Source organism: Garra rufa, chromosome 8, assembly GCF_049309525.1.
Source record: "Garra rufa chromosome 8, GarRuf1.0, whole genome shotgun sequence".
NCBI classification, from domain to species: domain Eukaryota; kingdom Metazoa; phylum Chordata; class Actinopteri; order Cypriniformes; family Cyprinidae; genus Garra; species Garra rufa.
In genome coordinates this window covers 14,455,663-14,473,317 of record NC_133368.1, presented here as the reverse complement: position 1 = coordinate 14,473,317, position 17,655 = coordinate 14,455,663, and the positions used below count along the sequence as shown (strand labels likewise).

The 17,655-nt window shown below is 40.1% G+C and overlaps 1 protein-coding gene across 2 annotated transcripts in view; it reads right to left on the bottom strand.

Annotated features, from left to right (window-relative positions):
• Positions 1–17,655, bottom strand: part of LOC141340434 (dedicator of cytokinesis protein 9) — a 143,725-nt gene that overhangs the window by 81,092 nt on the left and 44,978 nt on the right. For both annotated transcript variants that reach the window (XM_073845393.1, XM_073845394.1), the window contains exon 2: positions 3,416–3,532. In XM_073845393.1, the coding sequence (XP_073701494.1) occupies positions 3,416–3,532 (117 nt within the window). The remainder of the gene's footprint in view (positions 1–3,415; positions 3,533–17,655) is intronic.

Sequence of the window (17,655 nt, the reverse complement as noted above, 5' to 3'; positions counted from 1 at the left end):
ATTGTTCTTTATAGGGCTGCACGATAAATCAAAATGAAATCGCAATACTATGTTTCAGTGAAGCACAGATCTGTGATCAGCAGTTAACCTTCATCAGCCGGAAACTCCAAATACGCCCAGAAGAAGAAACCCAGGAAATGCCTATAGCTTCAGCTGAATAAACAGATTTAACTGCTTTCATTGATTCAATGTGACTAATAAACACACGACTATGACAATACAGTCAAGCCTGAAATTATTCATACCCCTGGCAAATTCTGACTTAAATTTACTTTTGTTCAACCAGCAAGTTTTTTTGACTGGAAATGACAGGATTCTCCCAAAAGATAATACGACAATGTAGAAGAGGCATCATTGTGGAAAAAATTTTCTCAGCTTTTATTTACATTTGAACAAAAATTGGCATGTCCAAAATTATTCATACCCGTTGCAAACTGTCACAGTCTGTGGGAAAATCCAAAGTTCTATACCATTCCAAATAGTCCAAGCTGTTCTAAAGCATCCTAATTACCCTGATTCATAGAGAACAGCTGTTTTAAAGGTCCTATATTGTCAAAACTGAAATTTTCTGGCTTTTTTCATGATAACTGAGGTCTAAGGGCTATGTAACTACCATATAAGGTTCAAAACAGTCAGTCCACAGTAAAATGCACACAGCCTGGATAAAGTAGCTGTGCCTTTTCACAAGCCGCTGTGACTTCCGTAAAAATGTGACGTCCGATCTACTCAGTCACCGCCTTCAGTCATCACCCTGAGCACAAACCACTGTCCCACCCTTCTTTTATAAAACCCCCAGACAACATCGCGTCCAACAACACGGAAACAAACCGAGAAAACGCTGTTCAGTCTATGGATGTCAGGAAACTACATCATTACACAGGCTTCCGAACAACATTAATATAAAAGACCAGTGGCACGTCAGCTTTAGCCTCTTTCACACAGCGATTCCCGAAAATACACTGATAATGTGTCCCACAATTTGTTCTGGAATTGTTTAATTTGGTTCAGTCACACAGTGATTTTCCGGAATCTGTGGGTGCTTTACACACAGCCCGTAAAGATCCCATAAAGACATGTGACATTTGGATGTGAGATGTAACGGGACGTGTACGTTTCACTTAACTTAAACTAAACTGACGAAAAATCTGCTCTTCAGCGCTGATGGTGAGGAGCTCCCTGATCGCTGCTTCATTCCACTTTGCACATATTTTTTGCCGTGAATAGTCGCACGATAACGTGGATCATCACTACAACACTACCTTTATGGCATTTGGTTCTGGCTTTTGTTCACACAGTGCTCGTTCCCGGAATTTTCCGGAATTAATGCGCAGTATGAAAGGGGCTTTACTAAAGCAACAGTTACGCATCCTGTTGAGTATCACCAAGCCACAGCAGGCTACAGCATACATGACCTTAGTTACCTGTGGTTGGCCTGGCCATGCGTCACTCAGAAAACAACAGGCCAATCAGAAGACAGGCTCATGAATGTTAATTAGATGGGCCAAAATCGACCTGTTCTTGACAGAGCTCTTAAGAAAGGAGCTGTAAAAATATATTGAGATTGAGATGGATTTTGGCACTACTGCAAATATATATTCTTAAGGACATCAACAACAAAAGTACACCTCCAGAAATGTGTACAATATGTGACCTTTAATCAACTCAACAGGTGAAAAACAGAAGCTCTCTGCTGTTGGTTTGTGGACAGTCATGGCTAAGACAAAGGAGCTCACTGAGGACCTGCGGCTGTGCATAGTGGCTCAAGTCAGGGAAGGGCTATAAGACCTAAATGATGAATCTGGGCTCTGCTGGTGGCAACATCTCAAGGCAGACAGTCCACAGACACTGCACACCGCTGGGTTCCACGGATGCAGACCAAGGAGGACACCACTTCTCCAGATAAGGCACACAAAAGCCCACTTGGCCTTTGCAAATGCTCATCTGGACAAAGAATAAGATATCTGGTCTTCTGTTTTATGGTCAGATGAAACAAAATTGAGCTGTTTGGCCACAATGATGTAGCCTTCATTTGGTGTAAAAAAGGAGAAGCCTTCAACCCTAAGAACACCATCCCCACTGTCAATCATGGTGGTGGGAACCTAATGTTTTGGGGGTGTTTTTCAGCCGGTGGACCAGGAAACTTAATCACAGTAAACGGCACCATGAAAAAGGAGCAATACATCAAAATTCTCAACAACAACAACAACATCAGGCAGTCTGCAGAGAAACTTGGCTTTGGGAAACCAGTGGACATTTCAGCACGACAACGACCCAAAACACACAGCAAATGTGGTGAAGAAATGGTTAGCATTAACCATTAAACATTAACATTAGCCTACTCCCAACTCACTTCATAACGTCAGTAAAGTGTTTGAAATAAATCCTTCTGTTTAATCATGCAGCCCTAGTTCTTTATAGTATGAATATGGACAGTCTGAATGAAATTTGGCCTACTACATTTGTCATTGTGACCTACAGCATTACTTGTGTCATTTGACTGCCATTCATAAATCCTTTCATGTGGCTTCATGGAATGTCTATTAAATGCACACTCCAGAGTCCCGCCAGAAGTAGTAGATCATCAGGGTACTTTTCACCTGTTTTTTTTTTTTTTAATACTGTGAACCCCAACTTAGTACGCTAGGTGGGATGCAGCCTGGATATCTGTGCTGTTGGGTAGGTGAGGATTTGGGTAGCGCTCTGGAGGATTTCAGTGGACACCATCTCTGTTAAATGGACTCTGTGTGCAGCTGTACCAGTTAGACAGCTGTTTACTATACTTGGTTATTTTATGACAGCCCTGAACCTTTCTTCTGAGAGAAATGACTCCAGCTGTACAGTACGATCAGAGCCAGTGACCCAGAGAAATGACTTGAGACACTGAGAGAGAAGAGGCCGGGAACATCTGCTCTGCCGGTCAGGATCTGTGTGGAATGTGTCAGTGTGATGGCCGCTCATAGATCAGGATGGACAGAGCCTAGTGTCATGAGATCTGTGGCTCAGGTCACAGAGTCTCGTTGTTTATAGATTAAAGTTGAAATGTGTCATATTTCAATTTAAGTTACTTCCTGTCCCAGTTGAATGTACAGAGCCAATGACAAGTAAACCATTAGTAGCTTGAGTAGGCTGACATTCTGAAGAGTGTAAACACTGTGGATGTGGGACCGGTTTCACCAGCTAACTTACAGCTTAGGGTAATTTTGATGTAAAGGGGCACAAAGTTTAACCTACAATACACCACACATTTTAATGTCATATTCCAACCATTGCAGTGTTCAAAGTCTACTGTGACCACAGTTTAAGACAGGAAAGGACCATCAAAGTAAAGTGTAAAATGACCAACCTCTGTTCAGATTTTTACGTCAGATAGGATACCATAAAAGATTCACTGGAAAGTCACCGATCATATGCTGACCTGAAAATCCTCCAGAGGAAACTGCAGCATGTCCCTGAGTCCATCGCTGAGGATCTGAGTTTTCCTCTGCACCAGGACACTCTCATAGTCCAGAGGCTCTACCACACGTGGCTTCACCTGAAAACACACAAATTCAGCTCATCTTAAAGATATCATAATACCAATATTGCAATATATCATATGATGGTGCTCACATTTATTAATTAGACGAGAAATAGTTATGTAAAAAAACGGAGTTAGCACAGTCAAATGAGGCAAGGGGTGATCTGTAAAATCCATAATGAAACATTCTTGAAAACCTTAATGAGCAAAACACGTCAAGATACACTATTGTAATTGTACCTGTTACTTATCAGACACAATGGTTTTCAATAGCAACAATGTGTGAAAAGTCAAAGGAACTCCCCCAGACACAGTAAAAGTTCAGAAATGTAAATTCCAATTGAAAAGGAGTTTTAATGAATAAAAATGTACTAAAATGATGGAACCAAATCTGAAATTTGACCCTGGACCACAAAACCAGTCATAAGGGTCAATTTCATTCATCTGAAAGCTCAATAAATACTTTCCATTGATGTATGGTTTGAAATCTGGAATCTGAGGGTGCAAAATTATCAAAATACTGAGAAAATCGCCTTTAAAGTTGTCCAAATGAAGTTCTTAGCAAAAATTAAGTTTTGACATACTTTTGGTAGGAAATTTACAAAACATCTTCATGGAACATGATCTTTACTTAATATACTAAATATTTTTGGCATAAAAGAAAAATAAATAATTTTGACCTATGGAATGTATTTTTGGCTATTGCTATAAATATACCTGTGCTACTTAAGACTGGTTTTGTGGTCCAGGGTCACAAATAGTATGTAGTCAATGTTGTGGTCTAACTTTCCCTCTGTTTTCTCCTTTAATTCTCTTTCTTTAATAAAATAAATTGGTGATCTCTAAAGAGTAAGAGAATTTTGGATGAGGATCTTGGTAATATTTTTCCACTGATATTATATAGGAAGAATCTGGGAGTGTGTGTGTGTGTGTGTGTGTGTGTGTGTGTGTGTGTGTGTGTACCTGGTATTCATCACGTTGTGGGGACCAAATGTCCCCACAAGGATAGGAATACCAGTAGATTTTGACCTTGTGGGGACATTTCTCAGGTCCCCATGAGGAAACAGGCTTATAAATCATGCACAATTAGTTTTTTTGATGAAGTAAAAGTGTGCACAATCTCCTGTGAGGGCTAGGTTTAGGTGTAGGGTAGGTGTAGGGCCATAGAAAGTAAGGTTTGTACAGTATAAAAACCATTACGCCTATGGAATGTCCGCATAAAACATGTAAACCCAACGTGTGTGTGTGTGTGTGTGTGTGTGTGTGTGTGTGTGTGTGTGTGTGTGTGTGTGTGTGTGTGTGTGTGTGTGTGTGTGTGTGTGTGTGTGTGTGTGTGTGTGTGTGCAAGACTGAGTGAGATAACACAGTCCACTCACACATCTGGGAGTGATATTGGCAAAATGACCTCAGATGCAGATCTCTATAGAGACGGAGTTGTTTTGATGATGATATCATAACTGGATAGACCAATCAAAGACCAGAATCTCACACAAACACCATGAACACCAGCTTCACTGACTGTACAACACATTAAAGCCCCCAGATACCACATAAAACAACCATCAGCCAGTTCAATCCCGACAGTCCACGTGTTATAAGCATACAAACCCAGACTCTTAAGGTCAGGCTGAGCCAGGCTCACTGGAAATACGTGCATGTGGTGACATTTCTTCAGAATGATATTATGTTGCTTCTTTCACATTCTGCAACTCTGTTTAAGTGATACGCCTAGTGAGTGATACTAAACGTGTGTTCAGTTTTATCCAAAACAGATTAATGTGAGCGTACTGATCTGGTATAACACTATCATGAACAAACTGATAGTGTTATACCAGAAGCAAATGTAAAACAAAAATGCATTTGCTTAAGCAACCATGTCATTTTAGCTTTTTTCTACAAGTCTTTGAACTCTTTTATCATGACTCATGATTCATGGGACTTGTATTCGACTTCATATCACAAGCGCATTGCTGTACAAGGTGAGCTACCGAGCAAGTTTACTGTAACTGCAAGTTTATTTGATGCAAATGTCAAAGTTACTTTAAATCATATGCTTTGGTAAAACAGGTCTTAAGGAGGATAGTTCACCAAAAAAAAAATCAAAATTACCCCATTATTTACTCACCCTCTAAAGGCCTTCCGGAATGAATCAATGCATTTTGTAAGAAAAATATCCATATTTAAAACTTTATAAAACATAATCTCTAGTTTTCTTTTGCTGTAAACAAAACTTGGTTCTCGCACAGTGTTGCCAAGTCTGCGGTTTTCCCGCAGAATTGGACTATACTTTAAAACTGTTGCTGTGGGTTGTTTTTCATGTCCACGGGTTAAAGTGACCTCAATAATTTGATATTTAGCCCCTGGAATGTGAATTTTACCAGGGGATCCCCTTCCAAAACATGATTGGGCTAGTTTTGGGCTAGTTCTGAGTAACACTTGGGCGGATTTTGTTGTGAAAACCTGGCAACTCTGTTCTCACAAGTCTAGCATATTCTCACAGGAGCTTACCTTACGCCTACATCCTACGTCATCAGCTGGAATGCCATTCTCTCATAAACATGCATACGACAGTTAGTGGAAGTTAGAGATTATGATTCATAAAGTTTTAAGTATGAACCTGGACTACAAAACCAGTCATATTTGTTAGGACATGACAATATTTGGCCATACAACTATTTGAAAGTCTGGAATCTGAGGGTGGAAAAAAATCTAAATATTGAGAAAATCGCCTTTAAAGTTGTCCAAATGAAGTTCTTAGTAATGCATATTACTAATCAAAAATTAAGTTTTGATATATTTACAGTAGAAAATACAAAATATCTTCATGGAACATGATCTTTACTTAATATCCTAATGATTTTTGCATAAAAGAAAAATCTATTATTTTGACCCATACAATGTAATTTGGGCTATTGCTACAAATATACCTGTGCTGTGGTCCAGGGTCACAAATCTGGATATTTTTCTTACACAAACACATCTATTCACTTCAGAAGGCCTTTATTAAGCCCCCAGAGCAACGTCGAGTACTTTTTATGATGGATGGATCGATTTTTAATCAAACTTAAACCCTATTCAATGCCATTACAAAGCTTAGAATAGCACCAGGACATTAAGAACTCAAATTGTATTCATCTGAAAGAAGAAAGTCATATACACATATAAGTGGATAAATCATAAGGTGATTTTCATTTTTGGGTGAACTATCCCTTTAACATAGTATTGTCACGTGAGAGATGAGGTCAGGGTCCAAAAGTGCAGGTGAGGAATTTAATATAAAAACAATAAACAAACAAACAAACCGAAAGGCCAACACGGCACAACAAAACACAACGGGCTAGAGCACAGAGTTCAAGAGACACGAAATACAGACATCCAAGATACAAACTGAAAACAGGAAACAATGCAACCAGACAGAGTGTAGGGAGAGTGGAGACTATAAAGACTGTGCTAATGGGGAACAGCTGTGGTGCTAATGAGTGTGACAGGTGTGTGTGACAAGACAGGTGTACACAATTAGCGGAATGGGGTGCGGGAGGATGGGAGACAGTGACCTCTGGTGGGGAAGGGAGACACCACAGCCCAGACACGTGACAAGTATTGTGCAAGATACCACACAATAAATCTTAATAAAAGTTAATAAATCTAGTGGTTAATAAAAATCTTAATTAATGAAAATTAATAAAAGTTGTTGGTGTGTTATTTTCACTACTGCTAATTCCAGCCAGGAGTTTAGCAAAAATGTAGTTCCCTTCCGAGGGAACTCTCACCGCGTCCCCTAGGGGTCGCTATTGGGGAAACGCTGCAGCTTGACTCGTGTCTAAAGAATGCATATAGAAAAACTCCATGAAATGGCCGGCGACAGCGTATGACGTCACCGCGGCGCGCACGTCGCTGCTGGTGCGTCACTACCGGGCGACACAGTATAAAGAGTCGCCGAAGTAAACATACACCCTCTTCGCTGTCTTCAGCTTTCTCTTTGTCTAGGAGTGCATATTCTCTCACCGGAGGCCTGCTGGTGACGTGTGTGGTAATCTGATACCCGCACTTTCACACTGCCCGAGCTGTGAGGGGAGAACGCAAGCAAGATTACCTCTTGAGAGAGTAGAATGCGATCGGTGCATTCATTGCTTGTTTGTAACGAGAGGCACGCTCTCATACCCACTTGCTACGACTCTCTGCTACGTGGGTGTGGTAAATTACAGCTCGTTCAGCTCCCGAGGGACTAATGGGCTTATCGCGAAAACGCAGTACGCAAAGGAGGGAGGTGAGTTTCTCTGTTCCTCATTTTGCATGAGTGTGTTTGCCTCTCGCGGCATTAACAGACGCATTCGCGGCGTCGCCAGCGGCTCCTTGCTCGTTTTATTCCCGAGGGAATTTGGCATCTGGGCGGAGTTTGTTTAGCTCCCGCGGGAGCCGAATATGTGCTGCGCGTCGCGATTGTGGAGTTAATTTACTGCCATAAAATATGTGTGTGCATGTATATGTATATACATATGCATGTTATGTATGCGTATATGTGTCCATATAAAGGGGAGAGATTTTCCTAGACTAGTTCGACCATGATTATGCAGATCATGGCAGAACAGTCTTATTAACTACAGCTGTCTGAGGCTAGCTGTATGTTAATTCTTCCTACTTTAGGGCTGGAGGCTTTCAGTCAGTTTTTACCTCTGGTAGTCCTTCCTACACATACAGATATCTGCGGATATCTGTGTGTGGGCTTACTGATTACTTTTTGTTTGGAAACAGAAAAGTAGTTCTTTTAAGCTCTTGCCTAGATGGTGCTGTCTCCCCTGCTAGGGTTTTAATAGACAGCCCACTCTGCTGGTTTGGGCTGTTTTCAGGAGGACTAACCGGAGGTCTTTCACTGATCTGTTAGTTTTTCCCAGGCTCATTGGCCTTTCTGGATTTATGTGATTTGGGCTAGGTAGATCACTGCCTTTGAGTCCTTCACTCCATGAAGGCCCAGGTCTGAGCCCTACAACATGAGCTCCCTGCACGCAGCGGTTCTTATGTCCCATAAGCACCTCCATTACCGATGGTCTGGATTTTAACTCCTTAAACAGGTTTTGTTTAAGTTTGAGTTAAATGCAGGTCACTCATGGGTGAGTACGATCCATATTTTTCTTTTAATAAAGAAAAAGAACGTAATACTGTCTCAGGCCTGTGTGTTGTGTTTTTGCTTCTCAGAGAAAACATGACGAGTTCACGGCGGATGCTCCCCCTCTGATCCTACGGGTTATGGTTACGGCAGTGTTCGTCCTATCCACGCCACAGGTCGTGCGGTTTACCACCCTCTCAGCATATGTTAGACATAGGACTTCCTGTCCTCTTCAAGGTAAGCTCCCTAAGTTTCCTTCTTAGGATTGCCCTTGGCATGTTTAACATTTGTCCTTTGCAGGCCTTTTTTCTGAGAATCCCTCTTCCAGACTCTCTCTGTGGACTTTAGATCCTGTGAAGTGATCTTATCAGCCGAAGGTTCTTTCCAGCACCTCCTGAGTTTTGTCTCCAAGGAGCAATTCCTCAGTTCTCCAGTAACTAAAGTAGTACTCCCCTTTCCGCGGAAAGGGTTTATTCAGAGTACCGCTTCTCGCTGACAAGCCAGGTTTTCTCCCCGGTTCATCTGGGTTAGGAGCCTGTCCCTCTTGTCCAGGCTGATTCTCACTCTTCAGGCTCACACTCGAGCTGGGCTCTCCCCTTCCCAAGGGAAGGGTCCCTAACGGGCGCCCCCTCGGCGGGATGGGCGTTCCTCCCTGGCCTTCAGGGTTAGGAGTCTATCCTCATAAGTTCCTGCTCCGGGGGATTTATGTCCCGTTGAGACAGGAACATAAGTCCACCTAGACTGGGGTCTGTCGATCCCCCTGTTAGCCCGAGGGCAGGGTCGATTCAACCGAGGTAGTACTCCCCTTTCTGCGGAAGGGGTTTATTTAGAGTACTGTTTCTCGCTGACAGAGCCAGGTTCTCCTCCCGGTTCATCTGGGTTAGGGGCCTGTCCTTCTTGTCCAGGCTGATTCTCACTCTTCAGGCCTCACGCACGAGCTGGGCTCTCCCCTTTCCGAGGAAAGGGTCCCCAATGAGCGCCCCTCGTCAGGACGGGCGTTCCTCCCTGGCCTTCAGGGTTAGGAGTCTGTCACCATGACTATCCAGGAGCTCCCTTCTCAGGAACTTGAAGTAACTTTAGTAGCTTCCCTTTCCGCGGAAAGGGTCCTCTCAGAGCTCTTCAACGACAGCAGCTCACCTTAATTCAAGGTTCGTCAGTAGCACCACTGTCGTGTGGACAAATTCCCCTTTGTTTGGGTAGAATCTGTCATCAGGCTTCCTGAGTCAGGTATGATTGCTCCCCTTTTGAGAAAGGGTTCCTCTCGAGCGCTGCTCCTGGCAGGAGGAGTAAGCTCCCCTTCTGAGGAAGGGTGAAATCCGAGCGCTGCCTCCTGGCAGGCGGGTTTTCCTCTCTGTTAATCAGGGTTAGGAGCCTGTCTGCGCCTGACTTCCGGGTCGAGTGTCACCTCCCCTTCAGGCTTTATGACTAACTAGGAGTTCCCCCCTTTTTCAGGACCTTGTAATGACCTTGGCTGCTCCCCTTTCTGCAGAAAGGGTCCTACTAGAGCACCACCTTCTGGCGGGTGTAGGCATTTCTCCCTGTTTCTCAGGGTTTTGAAACCTACCTTTAACCTCTATCTTTCTCAAGGTCCTCCCCTATTTTAATTCTTGTCATCCTATGACAAATATGGAGCTTTAATATGAAACCCCCAAAATGGGGGAAAACACAGTCTCCAAATCCCATTTTACTAGGGTAAGTGTCCCACGCTAAACCCTGGGCACTTTCTGAAATCCACAATAGTGGTAAGTGCGCACAGAATCTTTGTGCACTTCCTAAAATCCACATAAGTGGTAAGTTCCCACCAAGTTTTTGGGTTCTTTCTAAAATCCTATACGGTATGGGTTACGCGGTCCTCGTTCCCATTCTTTGAGTTGGTTTAAAACCCCGGTCTCCCTGGGCCCAACTTCACTCGATATCACCTCAGATATCTCCTGACCATCTGTTATCCAGGGTGCGTTATCTGAGGATAACCCCTGCTAGAACGGTCTCTGTCTTGGGACAGGCCTGTTAGTCGCTATTTCTGAGTCAGTTCACTGAGGGAACTAGACTCAGTAGTACTGGCAGTTCCTGTTCTAGTTAAGTCTAAGTATTAACTTAGCCGTTCCTTCGAAGGAATCTCCGATTCCAACCTGAGCTGTGCTCTGGGTCCTTTGACCCATTCAGGTAAGTGAGTAACAGTTCAGGCTTTGGCCGGGGAGGTTACGTTCTGACAGCTGTCACCTCGTCCTGTAGGGATAATTCCTCACAGGATTTACACTTAGTGCTCGCTACTATGCACTCCCCTCAGCATGGAGACGTGGGTATACCGTTCCCCAATAGCGACCCCTAGGGGACGCGGTGAGAGTTCCCTCGGAAGGGAACGTCTCTAGGTTACGTATGTAACCCTAGTTCCCTGAGAAGGGAACGAGACACCGCGTCCCCTACGCTTCTTACCATGCCTCGGACGAGAAGCTTCCGACAGTGAAGCGGGTGTATGTTTACTTCGGCGACTCTTTATACTGTGTCGCCCGGTAGTGACGCACCAGCAGCGACGTGCGCGCCGCGGTGACGTCATACGCTGTCGCCGGCCATTTCATGGAGTTTTTCTATATGCATTCTTCAGACACGAGTCACGCTGCAGCGTTTCCCCAATTGCGACCCCTAGGGGACGCGGTGTCTCGTTCCCTTCTCAGGGAACTAGGGTTACATACGTAACCTAGAGACGTTTTTTTTCCAATGAACCTGGGTTGTTAATACAGCAGAGAAAGAAGCTGTCCAGTCAAATGATGATGGATGTGTACGTGGGTCATTGACGTGACGCCTACATTTTTTGTCCGATTTATTTTTTTCTGTTAAAAAATTGGTTTAAATGCAAAAAAAAGATGCCATATGTAAGAAGTACCTCTCCCAAATATGGACCAACTTTAACTTTTCTAAAAACATAAGTTATTTGTAAATTTTTTGTTATTCGAAGTGTCAAAACATCATGTGGTGTGACCGATGTCCGATGGTTTCCATTTTATAAAATATCATGTGGTGCGACCATCAAGAAACTACCATTTTCTCTTCAAATATATATTTTTATTATACATTTCATAGTATCATTTTTTGGAAAAGCTAGCTTATTTTTTTAGGTGGCCAGTTATGTGCCTGTAAATTTTAAATGAATTTGAAAACATCATGCGGTGCGACCAAATATCATGTGGCGTGACCACTGCAGAGTGTTTTTCATGATAGATATATGTCCTAGATAGGCAGGTCTTCTAATTTTAGATTCAATTAATGGGTTAAATACATAAAGTACTTTATTTCAGTCTAATTTGGAATAGAGTTTATGCAATTTGGGTAATTTTTTAAACATCTGTATTTTAGATGGTTTTTATTTAATCTGTGTACAATATGAGGGAAAAAAGAACATTTAGAGCATGTACTTTCAGTTTGGTAAATATACATGCATGCATTCATTCATTCGTTCATTTAACTGTTTTAATTGATTTTACCAGGTGCCACTGTCAAGCAAGGAAAAAAACGCTCGCCATAGGCAGCATGTTAATTCTGACCCTGCAGCAAGATCAGAGTACCCTGGAAATCCAGAGGTCTCGCGAGAGCACAATTTGAATTGTCTCTGCAAGACACTCTGGCATCGAGCAATGATGCATGTTACTGCAATACGTAAGCAGTTCTGGAAACCAATCAAATCGGTGTATCTGATGTAGGCGGGCCAGAGGCAAGCTAAGCTGATGACGACATCGCTGCGACGTCCGGAATCATTTAGTAAACATTAAAAGATGACTACAGTTGTTTGAAACGGCTTTGGCCGCTACAATGCTTTTCATATAAACCCGTGCTCGAATCGTTCCTTTGCAAGAAGGACGTTTTTGCTGTTTTGCCGACTGAATACGGCAAGAGTTTAATCCATTAGTTAGCTCCGCCGGTAGCTAAGCATATGGGGCTTAGTGAAAACCCACTGGTGGTTGTGGTCTCGCCGTCGATCGCCCTTATGGAGGACCAGGTGAAAGAGGCGAGGAAATACGGTCTTTTGGCTCTGCAACTTGGCGACCACGAAGAGGAACAGATCCGAAGCGGGCAATGCCAGATAGCATTCAGCAGAAAAAAGAAGTAGCGAGAAATGTTATCGAACAAGGTCTACTGGGACAACCTGATCAGGATTGTGGTGGATGAGGTCCATTTCATTTACAAATGGTAAAAGTCACTTGGTAAACTTACTGTAATGAAAAACTGAACTATTCAATAGTAATACAGTAGCCTAACTTGAACAGGATGATATGTCTCACTGCTGAATGAAACGCTAGCGTCCATCCACATATGTGACCCTGGACCACAAAACCAGTCTTAAGTCGCTGGGGTATATTTGTAGCAATAGCCAAAAATACATTGCATGGGTCAAAATTTTTGATTTTTCTTTTATGCCAAAAATCATTAAGAAATTAAGTAAAGTTCATGTTCCATGAAGATTTTTTGTAAAATTCCTACTGTAAACATATCAAAATGTAATTTTTGATTTGTAATATCCATTGTTAAGAACCTAATTTGGACAACTTTAAAGGTGATTTTCTCAGTCTTTTAGATTTTTTTGCATCCTCAGATTTCTGATTTCAAATAGATGTATCTCGGCCAAATATTGTCCTATCCTAACAAACCATACATCAATAGAAAGCTTATTTATTGAGCTTTCATATGATGTATAAATCTCAGTTTTGTCAAATTTAACCTTATGACTGGTTTTGTGGTCCAGGGTCACAAATTAGTGGATAGTTAATGAATAGTTTGATCGGACCTAATTGTTTTATGAGGTTGATTCGGCTGTCGTAATTAATAGAAATTAATCTTGTCACATTGTTTATGTTATAACATTGAAATCCACTCTTATATGTTCACCGTCGCTCTGGATACGTCACACGTGTATTGTTGTGATTGGTCGTGGCGTTGTCCAATTTCGTGCAGTGAGAGTTTCAAATGCATGCTTGGTGCCGCCCCTTGAGTTAAGCCCTTTTCATTGATCGATGCCAGACCCTTAATCTTAATAGATTAGGATCTGGGTTTTTCCAGGCTAAGAGCAGAGTACCTTGCTAGGAGAAGAGAAAGGTATTTTTATTTTTTAATTATTATTAAAACTATAAATAAAGCATTATGAAGTTGCTTGTGTGTATTTTTCATTAACTGGAGAAAATGCTTTTTTGGTAAAGATTCCATATATCAAGTCAAGTGAGATGCTAGAGAGACAGAAAAAGAAACAGAGAGAGAAATGGTACTCTACCGCTACTCTAAACTGAACTGCCGAGATTGGTAAATATTCCAGAATACATGGGGTTAAAATAATACCTATTTTAATGCCATGTTCTGCAAATACCCCTCAGTTTTTGTTTGTTCATCAGTTGTACTGTTACATCTGAAGGCAAGTGTTTACTTAAATCTGTTTGATGTTTTATGATGTTCAGTTATGATCATACTAATCGTTGTCATACTGATACATGATTGTTCCGATCAAGAAGTATTTGTAATGTTTTATAAAGAATGTTTACATTAAAATGTTTTATAAAATGTGTATTAATGTTTGTGTTAATGAAATTTCTGTGAAATTTGAATAAATGTAAAAGTTTAAATCTTTTTTTGTATAAGATCTCTTTAAATAGATGTAAGGTCTTTGTGTCATTTGGAGCGACCACGCATCATGTGGTGTGACCAATAACAGCAATAACGGTATTACATAAAAATATATATATATAATTTCTGTGGCTGAATTGTGAATCACTGCCACAATATGCTGAAGTAAATGGTATTTTTAAAACTTTTTTATCAGTTTTATGCAATTTACAGAAAAAAATAAGTCTGCTAAATACATTTCATACAATTCTGAAATTATAAAACAAATATGTGAAATCGTTATTTGCAAAAAAACAAAAGAAATGCAAATACTTTGTTTCTAAACACTTAAATTACTGAGAACATATAAAAGAAATGTTAAGCATGTTAAGGGAATAAATTAATTTTAATATAAATCATGGTCGCACCACATGACATTTTTTAAGGCTGCAGCCAGTTCATCAAGCTGAAAAAAAAAACAATAAAATCACTTAATTTAAAATTGTAATATGAATTTAACATTCTTAACATTCTTATTGTTTGAACAACTACAAAAGATATTATTAGTTTTTGCATTTTAAAATTTGCTTGTTGAAAATCCTTATACGTCAATGACCCATGTACACATGTGAGTGTAAATATTCATATTTCAAACATTCAGCAGTTTAATCTTTAACACATATATGAGAGAGCTGAGTCAGAAAGTCATATGACTGACATGTGATTTTATTATCACTGATGAAACTAAAAGAAAAGTAATTTCAGAGTTATGACTTAAACAGAGATGCTACTAACTTCATTTCAATGTTCAACTTTTTTTGCAATTATGTATACTTACAACTTGTAAAAAATGTTTTTTAAGGAATGTTTTGTAAATGTTTTGCATTTAGATGGAGTATAATGTCACAGCATGTGTACAAACACAAATGGGAAGCACACACACCTTTATTTATTCCTGGGAACATGAATGGGACAGTGTTTGCACAGTTGTGTTGGGTTCGAAATGGCATCACAGTAATGCACCAGTTCCTGTCACTAAATGTTTGTATGAGTTTACCTACTTTGTACCCAGATTTGTATTAAAAAGTGAGTTATTTCTGACGAAGCTTTCTTTGAAAGACATTCTCATTAGTAAAGTTGTTATTTTTAAATTGTAAAAAGGGTTGTTAGAGTTGGGTTATAGAATAGTATTTATAACTAGCTGTATATAGAAGCAATGAAAGTCTATGTAATGTCCTTATTTATTAAACTTTAGAATTAGAAACTTCTAACCGCAAAAACAATAAGAAAACACACACATAGTGCTCTAATATGACAGTCCAGTCTGATATCAGTACTCCAGAACAGCTGTGTGAATGTTTATTTCTTTACACTGCTGTACACCCAGTGACACTCCAACTATAAAAAAAGGCCCACAAATTACAGCACACTCTGCTTCCAAAACAAAGTTCATAAGTCAGTAGAACAGCAGAATACATTGGGCTAAACTGACAGCATGAAAGACATACACTCTTAATAATAAAAATAAAAATCCTTCACGATGCCATAGAAGAACTTTTTTGTCTAAATGGTTCCATGAAGAACCTTTAACATCTGAAGAACCTTTCTGTTTCACCAAAGGTTCTTTGTGGCAAATAAGGTTCTTCAGATTATAAAAAGGTAAAAAAGAGATGGTTCTTTAAAGAACCTTTGACTGAATGGTTCGTTGTGCAACAAAAAATGGTTCCTCTATGGCATCGCTGTGAAGAACCTTTTAAAGCACCTTTATTTTTAAGAGTGTACAAGTGTGAGATGATGGAAGCTTGTGTGATCAGTACATTAATCTCTCTCTTCTGAGGAGCAGTGCACTCTCCACTTTAAAGCAAACAGCCTGAAAGCTGAGCTCAGCTCTATTGTGTGTGTGTAGAAATAGAAAGGCAGGAAAAAGATACAGTGGGCAGTGACAGTTGGGTGTGTAGAAGTGTGTGTGTGTGTGTGTGTGTGTGTGTGTGTGTGTGTGAGAGAGAGAGAGTTTGCATTCAGGCAATAATGCTGGAAGAGACATTTGAGACCTTTTTTAAAACCACTAGGATTCCTTCAAGCTTCAAGGTACACTAAGATGCTTTAAAGGGTTCTTCATAACAATGCCATAGAAGAAACATTTTTGATTCCACAAAGAACCATTCAGTCAAAGGTTCTTTGAAGAACCATCTCTTGCTTAGCTTTTTATAATCTGAAGAACCTTATTTGCCTTACAAGCTTCTTCAGATGTTAAAGGTTCTTTATGGAACCATTTAGACAAAAAGGTTCTTCTATGGCATTCCTGAAGCACCTTTATTTTGTGTAGTAGTGTATACTACTGTTTAAAAGCTATGAGTTAGATTTTTAAAAATGTTTTAAATTAGGTTTTTCTGCTCACCAAGGCTGCATTTACTTGATTAAATACAGTAAATACAGTAAAACAGTAATATTTTTACAATTTAATCTCACTGTTTTCTAATTGAATATATTCAAAAATGTTATTTATTACTGTGATGCCAAGTTGAATTGTCAACATTTCAACTTCAGAGTCTTCAGAATTTGCTGATTTGCTGCTCAAGAAACATTTTTTTTATCAACACTAAAAAGAGTTGCTTAATATTTTTGTGGAAACTGATTTTTTTTAAAAATACATTTTGTGATGAATAGAAAGTTCAAAAGAACAGCATTTATTTGAAATCGAAAACTTTTGTAACATTATAAATGTCTTCACAGTCACTTTCGTCCAATTTAATGAATTCTTTCTCAATAAAAGTCATACACACTTTTCTATTAAGTGTCTTTAACTGTGTATATTAATGCAGAAGCATACAGTTTAATAAATGTATATACCATGGTATGATCTTCTGATACCATCACTGTACTATGATACCACTACAATACTTTCTGGTAAGACATTTCAACCCAAAACCACTTAAACTGATCCAGTTTACAGGCACTAGAGGCTTAATCAATAACTTTAAACTACTTTTCTCTTCAGTCACAACCACACCTCAGTTTTTCATGACGTTTTTAAGCTTTAACTTAACTTTCACATAAACTATCATAAACTATTATAAAGTTCAGTCACATTAAGAGTCGATAAACAAAATGCTGACTGAATAAGGTTTACTGGCTATTAAGCTTTTTCATTAACTGTTTAAAAAAGTTAACTGACAACAATGAAATTAAACATTCGATTTAAAAACAGACCTATGTCAATCTGATTGACTGAAGTTGTTTAAAAAAGGCTGATTTACCAGAAAACAAACGATCAAATTATTCCACTCAGATTTCCCTCACTTAACAGGCGACAAAAAGCATCTCATCTCAGACTGACAGGAGCTGACACAAGCGCACTAACCTTCCCCTGAGGACCCGCACCGTCCTGCTCTTCCTCCACAACAGGCACATATTTAAACTGCTGAGGAGACTCGATCACCAGCTCTTTCTT